The sequence below is a fragment of the Trichechus manatus genome, unplaced genomic scaffold, assembly GCF_000243295.1.
Source record: "Trichechus manatus latirostris isolate Lorelei unplaced genomic scaffold, TriManLat1.0 scaffold00014, whole genome shotgun sequence".
In the NCBI taxonomy this organism is placed as follows: Eukaryota; Metazoa; Chordata; class Mammalia; order Sirenia; family Trichechidae; genus Trichechus; species Trichechus manatus.
Genome location: NW_004443950.1, coordinates 25726599 through 25734482, shown reverse-complemented (window position 1 = coordinate 25734482; position 7884 = coordinate 25726599). Strand labels below are relative to the sequence as shown.

Genomic DNA, 7884 nt, shown 5'->3' with positions numbered 1-7884 from the left:
TTCTGTCTCCTGGGGGAGTCTGCAGTCCTCCCTCCTCCTCATCACCTCTCTCCATCCCTCTTCCATGGGCAGTGCACTGTTACATGAGGCAGGAAAAAGAATGGCATAACTAAGGGCACTTGTGTTTTCAGAGATGAGGGGAGAGAGCAGAAAATGGGGTCTCTCCTCCCAATTCTGTGATCTGCAGAGAGGAAACTGAGCACTGCTGGTGTATCATATCACAGGTGGTGCCAATCAGTTAGTCCAAGAGCAATTACTTTCATTCAAATGTCAGCGTGTAAAGAAGAAACAAACAGAAGGCACATCACCGCTCTGGAGGCAATGATGACTAACCCCCTATTTCACCCCTGAGAGCAGGGGGTGATCTGAAAGTGCCTTGTAGAGACAATGTCACTTCAGTTTTCAGGGTGGCATTTCATAACTGAGTTAATGCACACTTTGAACACTGCATCCTCATTCCTTTTTTACAAAAGGGTAAGATGCAGTGAATGGCCTTCATGCAGCTGGTCATGAAGCTGAGCTACTGGCCTCCCTGTCTTGCCCAGCTCTGTAAGTGACCATTTCCCTGGGAGACATGGTGGTCTGATGGGCAATGATCCTGTCACAGCCTCAGGACAGCTCTGACGCTTCAGGATACAGGCAGCAGAATTGTGTGATCACAGGTTGCAAGATCCCTCTAGATACTGTATAGAATCGATGAGACCAACCTAACCTACCCCCTCCCAAAGGGTCAGGTGCCAGTGACCTTAAAGATCTCCAGAACTTTGTAAATGCTCATGTATAGGAGACTTCACTATATTTTCAGATATACTAAATCATTGCTGTTGAGTTGATTCCAACTCACAGCGACCCTACAGGACAGAGCAGAACTGCCCTATAGGGTTTCCAAGAAGCGGCTGGTGGATTCGAACTGCCAAGCTTTTGATTAGCAGCTAGAGCTCTTAATCACTGTGCCACCAGGGCTCCTTCAGATATACTACAGGGACTAAAATCCAAGGAAAAACAGCTTTCTTTCAGAGATGGCTTGGCTCAGGGCAAAACTACATGACCATGAAGCTGGCGGTGAGGACTCCGGTGAGAAAAGCACCAGCTAAGTTACTGCCTGCATCTTGGCCTGTTTAGCTGACAAATGGGGATGAAAAGTCTCTCTCACAATAAATTTGAGAAAACAAAGAAAACAACATATGAAAAATGATTTGACTTTTTCCTCAGGAGTTCTTTATTAGTTCAATTAGCTTTTCATTATAATTGTTATAGAAAAATAAATAGCTTACTATTCTAACATTCCAAAAGCTCGCTGTCTGGATGAAATAATTCCCATTTTAATGAATTAAGAGCCCCAAAATAAGAGCAGTGGGTTGATTCCACTCAAGAGGGTTAAAGTACTTTATATTATTAAAGGTTACTAAGTTCCGAGGTTAACGGTCAGAAAAAACACAAAGAGACCCACATATTCCCAAAGAGAAGGAAACCCAACAGGCTTCACTCCAACCATTCTACGCAGGGAATTAGAGCTTACAGAACACAAAACGAAAAACGAGCAGTCACACCCTGTTAAGCAAACCCACATGCACAGGGTCAATTCAACCAACATTCACCAAGTGCCTGCTCCAAGCCAGGCTCCATCCTGGGTGCCCTGGGACACATGCTGGGCAGCCTACCACGGTGAGACACACACTTTCAAGTGACCTGGAATCTAGGGCTGATTGTGAGAAGAGTCACAACCTGTGAGGAAAACTCAGAGGACAGAGGGGCCTGCTACCTGGGGATGGGTGGTGAGGAGGGGGTGATGGAGCTGGCCCTGGTGGGTGGGGAGGAGAGTCACACAGAAGCTGGAGAAAGAGGGCTGAGAGAGGGAAGGCTCTGGGGAGCAGCTTTGGTGCACAGGCTCTGGCTGTGTCTGAAGACCAGAGCATTTGTGAGGAGGAAAAATGTGCCCTTGGCTATTCACCTGTCTCTGCTCCACCTACCCTAAGCCTGCTGAGCACTTCAGTGGGGACTATTACTCCATTTTCTACACCAACGCCTCCACTGACCTCAAGCTAACACAGGAGTTGAAAACGCAGCTCTAAGGTGCAGCAGGAAAAGGGCATGGCCCACTTACTGACTGTGCATCTTTAAGATGAGATTTTGCTTGGGGAAGCAGCCTTTGTAGAAATGCCTGAGTCACTGTTTACCTTGTGGTTGAGAGGCCTATGACAGAGGTTTGCCAGATTTAAAAGCAAGGGTCCTGCCCAGAAACCCTGGTGACTGCGACCCACTGAGAGGCTGAAGAGCGGATACTTACCTGTTTGCCCTGCACTAACACATTGGTAATGGATGGGGCCAGGCTGTCCACTACTTTACTTAAAAGGCTCGCTGCATGGCGTACGGCCGACCTGGGGGCAAAGAGAGAGCAGGGCAGGTGTTCACAAATCTATAAGATGCTGTACCGGGCCCCTGACCGGGGATCTGAAAAATATTCATGGTTGGGTCCTCACGTATGTACTTGGAAGGAATACCGAGCCCAAGACAGCTGGGAGAAAGAGCTGAAATTTCTCAGACTGTGGGCCATTCAGAATGAGGGAGAAACCCCTCACTCTTACCTCTGTCACCAGGCTGTGCCAAAAAGCACCATTTGTGCCATTACTGATTTAAAAAGAAAGAGAAAGGAGCCTAATCAGTCCTTCAATGGGAGCTGGGGCTGCGGGAGTTAAGAGGATATTCTGATTTTGCTTTAATGAATTCATTATTAAGTCTGTCACTGGTATATGTCATCTATTCCTATACCCACATTACATTATGGATCGAATGATTTTGTGTACAGATAGCCAAATCCTTGGATTAGGGGACTCACTTAGTGGTGAATTTTAGGCGATGCTACAATGAAATACCAGTAATGTTTTTCTTGATAAAGCCAGAATACTGGGGGAAGGAATTCACACTGTTATTTTTACATTTCTGAACCAGTCTTTAGAATGTAGACAGAGACTTTTTTTTTAAAGCACTGCACATGCAATACATACGACATTTCTAATTTTTTTACTCAAAAGTAAAAATTGATGTGGAACTTTTGGATAGAGAAAATAAGCCAAAGATGTAGTTTAAAACTGGCTGCAATTTTCTTGTATTTCAGGACAGAAGCTGACCTATAAAAAACATTTATATTCCTTAATCTCAACACAGAATGAACTAGCAGACAAGTCAATACTGATAAGGTTAGTGAAACAAACATTTCCTACCGATTTCTAGAGAAGCTTTCACCCACACACTATAAAGTCAAAAGATATGTTTAACCCTCAGAATGCAAGTAAGACCACACATTTCAAGCAGCTTGAGTTTCCAAATTCTGTGCATGTTACCTGTTTCCCATGTACCAGAAAAGTAGTAATGTGTGGGGCTATAGAGGAAGAAAATTTCTGGGTAAATGCAGCCCCGTAGCGTACTGCCAACCTGGGTGTGCCAGGAGAAAGCCACAAAAGGGAAAATACAGTAAATACAACTTCCAAGAGTTTGTTGTTTTAGATGTAACAGTCAGCATTCTAAATGTCTGCTAGTTAATGAGTTATCTGAAATGCAAGTATTACACGTAAAGCAAGAACTTATTTTTCGCTTAGCCAAAAACTGGTCTGTAGACCACAGCTGAAACTTAGTGCCTTAAAAAATACTGGCTTACATGCCTTGCTGGGTGGAGAATATTTACAGTAAAAAATGGAGAGATGTAACCGGGGATCATTGCCTTATTTCTCCCATGTAGGAATGCTATATTTATTTAAAAAATATGGAGTTGAAATACTACTTAAGAGACTGTCTAACCCCCTAAATTTAGAGATTAGAAACCTGGGGCTCATTGAGGTTAAGGGAGTTTCTTATTATATTGCTTGAGATTTTTTTCAGAATTTGTTACGATTCTAATAAAATTGTTAGAATCACTTCAAAATGACGAGTACCGTGCATTTAAACATACCTAACTCCGTTGCAAATTTAAACAATTTTTATCTCTACTTACCTATTTTTTTTTTTTAATCCCTGGGAAGAGACTACCTCTGCAGAACAAGTTATTTAGTTTTCATGAAGCAACTACAATCACTTGGGACTCATTCACAGCAAGAGATGGAAGAATTGCTTTCTAAGCATATTATTTTTACATATGATACAGGTTTCCGGGATACAAATTAGAATCTAAGGCACGTTGTTGGGACAGAGACGCTGCAGGGTAGCACACACTCATTAAGCATATATCCCAGTGAACACTGTCTGGGTTCTATCCCTGTGGAGGTCTTTACTGCCACTTTTTTTTGTTTTTAATATCTTAGAAGAGCTATGCTACAATGGACTGTAGGCAGATCCTTAGAAAAAGGCAGAGTCACAGTGCTGTAAGCTTGGAGTTCCAAAGGGAAAACAATCATCTTCAAGACTGGTCCATTATCTTGAGGCTACTGAATATGAAGACATAAAAATAAAACATAATGACAAGGACACGAATACGAACCAAAGCTTTTTGCTGCCAGCTTTTCTATAGATTCTCTCAATGTGATCAGAAACGGTACCTAGACATGGGACAACAAGAGTCTTTGTTGAAGAAAGCTCTTAATTAAATGCATGCCATTTATTCCCCTTTAAAAAATAGAAAAAAACACTCTTGAATTTTCCTTTTGTTCTACTAGAGTGAAGATATCCATCCATTAATGTTCTGAACTACCTGACCTACTTAAACACAGAATCCAAATATATAAAGTGTGAAAGTCCTCAGCACTTGCTAATATCTAGTCTTAGTCTGATTTTGGTGAGTACTTTATTTCTTGAAATTCAATTGTTTTCCTTATTAATATGCAATCTAAGCTTTAAACAAATAAGTTTTTGTAATTTACTGCAGGGAATAAAAAATGAGAATACAGTAAACTGATCAACAAATTGAACAAATACTGTCGACTCTGAACATGTACAGTTATTCACTTGCTCAACAAAACACAGACTCCTGGGTGCGTGCACGAAGCTATGATGGCTCCGACGTGCACTAGAGCTCAAAAGCCACCCCTGGACTGCATTCTGCAACCGACATGGGATCTGACCCGACTGCTTTTGCCAGTGACTCAAACGTGTGACACTCAAAAGGAAACAAAGGGAAAGAACAAGATCTACAATGTTTTACCCTGAACTTCTTTTTTCAGCCTTATAATACATTGAATAAAATTATACTTAGATTCAAGATACTTATGATCTTCAGTACGTTTTACAAATTTAAAAAATTTAAAGTCTTTCAAATAGCCAAGTAAAATATGAACACTATTCCTAAGTTTATAAAAATTGTTTAAAAAAAATTTTCCTCAATATTTTCATTATAAACTATACAAAAAGCACTACTAAAATAACCATTCTGATTTCTAGGTTCCCGATGAAATGTTCGATTTTAAAACATTATTTTGTTTTAGATGAAGTTCAAATATGAAAGAATGTCCCCCATGTAACTGGAATTATGCTTATAGTTTCAAGACCAGTTAGAAACATGAGGGATTCTGTTGGAAATCTGCATACAGTTTCTCTGCCTTTAACCAGCCAAGACATTTAAGACTGTTGAGTTCATGTGTACACCATTTGAGGAGGCTATCTCTTAGCTGCAATGATGCAAAAAGTAAGCAGACCTCATTTGAATAAATAAACAAATTTCGTTCATCCCCAGAACTATAAATCTTCTTAATTACACTGCTACTTTCAGTTCTAACCAAATCAACATGCTTCTCTGGACAGAGGACTTTCCGATGAGCCAAACACTTTCAGTAGCTAGACACTTAGTTCTTGAAGTGTATTCTAATTTTTCTGTATTATAACATGCCAGAAGCAGACCATGAGCTAAAACTCAAGGATTCCTTACAGTAGTGACTCAACATACAAGGGTGTGGATTTCAGGGATAATTCAGTCTCATCCTTAATGCAGGGTGGACATGGACATGACCAGAAATGATTTATTTTTATTAACCACCTTTAGAGAAAAATCCCATTAAATACCATGATCTATCCCAAACGGCTGCTGCAGACCACAAGGAGCTACTTTTTATAGACTAACAATTCAGGATCATTCTAGAAAGATTACGGAAAATACAACTGGAAACAAACTGTCAGTGAACAACTACGGAGCCATCAGAGGTTAACAGTCACAGGCAGCAACCAGGCTCCAACACCGTTCAGACAATCAGAGCAGCAATCAGGCATCACCGCATGAAGGCAATTTAGGAGTTCAGACACTGAACAGCCTACTCCACTACAAATGAACATTTCCCATTTAACAGCGGAGAAGGAAATAACTGGTAACATTTTAGTAGATATTCATTATGTATATCTGATACATGCTTAAGAACAGAGAGATCCTGTTATTCAGAATGTTCTCCAGGATACGTGCTCTTACCTTCCTTTGTGATAAAGCTGGGACCTTCTCTTTTGAGCAGTATACCCAGCAGGATGGCTTCGCTAGCCAGACAATTGCAGTCCTGAAAATACAAATCCCCGTGAGTAACTGGAAAGAAATGGGTACGAGAGGTACCACAGGGGGCAGCTAATCACAAAACCATACGATGCGGACAGGCAATATTCTGAAGTGAAATTCAGGAATGATAAAATGTCACTGGTGTTATAAAAGATGACATTATACAACTAATTAATTAGATATAGACAGAAGGCAGACAAGCTGGCTTACTGGGGTAGTAGGATTTAATAATCAAATTTCCTGGGAAACAAGATAAGCAATACACAGGAAGTGTTTTGTCTGTAAGCATTAAGCCTGATTCTGCCACACTCTGAGTGACTTGGCTAGGTGATTTAACCACTCACTCCCTTGTTAACTTTACTTACTGGTAAATGGGAAGACCATGTTGCTATCAACCTGTTGTGAAGTAGTGAATGAGTGGAGGAGACATGTATAGAGTGCGTATTATATATTAGGGCATTGTGCTACATGCTTTATGCCTGTTATATCTTATTCATGCTTTTATGTATCTACATAACATTGATCAATAACAAGGACTGATATGTCTGGCAGGATATATGTTTAGCCCACATGCTCAAATCTGTGTCCAGCAGGATGTCACAGTGTTTACAGTTCTACCATTAGAATTTCATTTCCTTGGATAAGGACTATACCCTACTCCCACCCCACTTGGATAAGGACTATATCCTACTCCCACCCTCCTTGGATAAGGACTATGCCCTACTCCCACCCTCCTTGGATAAGGACTACGCCTTACTCCCACCCTTCCTCTTTTAAAACATGAATAATCTTAGGAAAGGAAAATATTAACTTGCTATCATATTCATATGGGTGTTGTCACAGGGTTGCATTCTTCAGGGGAGACCTAAAGCAAGCATTAGACCTAAACAATGGGACAAGTGGAGGATCAGGGTTGGGAAAAGGAGAAAGGGCAGTGAAAGGGAAATTTGCAGACCCCATGGCCTATTATGGATTGAACTGTGGCCTCCCTCCTCCCCGCAGATCTGTTGGACTCCTAACCCCCCATAGCTGTGAATGTGACCCTACTTGGAAATAGGGATTTTGCAGATGTAATCAAGTTAAGATGAGGTCACACTGGAGTAGGTGGCCCTAACCCAGTGCGATGGTGTCCTTATAAGAGGAGAAGAGACCCAGGGACCCAGGGGAGACAGCCATGTGTAGATGGAGGTGGGGACTGGAGTGATGCCGAGGATTGCTTCTAAGAGGACAGAGCAGACAGGCCCTCCATCCACCTCCAGGCTGACTGTTACCTTCTAAGACGACAGAGCAGACAGGCCCTCCGTCCACCTCCACGCTGACTGCTACCTTCTAAGAGGACAGAGCAGACAGGCCCTCCGTCCACCTCCACACTGACTGCTACCTTCTAAGAGGACAGAGCAGACAGGCCCTCCATCCACCTCCAC

At 41.8% G+C, this 7884-nt stretch overlaps 1 protein-coding gene across 5 annotated transcripts in view; it reads right to left on the bottom strand.

Annotated features, from left to right (window-relative positions):
• PHKB (phosphorylase kinase regulatory subunit beta) overlaps nucleotides 1–7884 on the bottom strand; it is a 215767-nt gene that overhangs the window by 37134 nt on the left and 170749 nt on the right. For all 5 annotated transcript variants that reach the window (XR_002823222.1, XM_023726966.1, XM_004371692.2 and 2 more), the window contains 3 exons: nucleotides 6383–6464; nucleotides 4472–4529; nucleotides 2288–2378 (listed from right to left, as the gene is read on the bottom strand). Coding sequence is in view for 4 of the 5 variants with exons in the window: in XM_023726966.1 (XP_023582734.1) it covers nucleotides 2288–2378; nucleotides 4472–4529; nucleotides 6383–6464 (231 nt within the window). In the remaining variant the exon portion in view is untranslated. The remainder of the gene's footprint in view (nucleotides 1–2287; nucleotides 2379–4471; nucleotides 4530–6382; nucleotides 6465–7884) is intronic.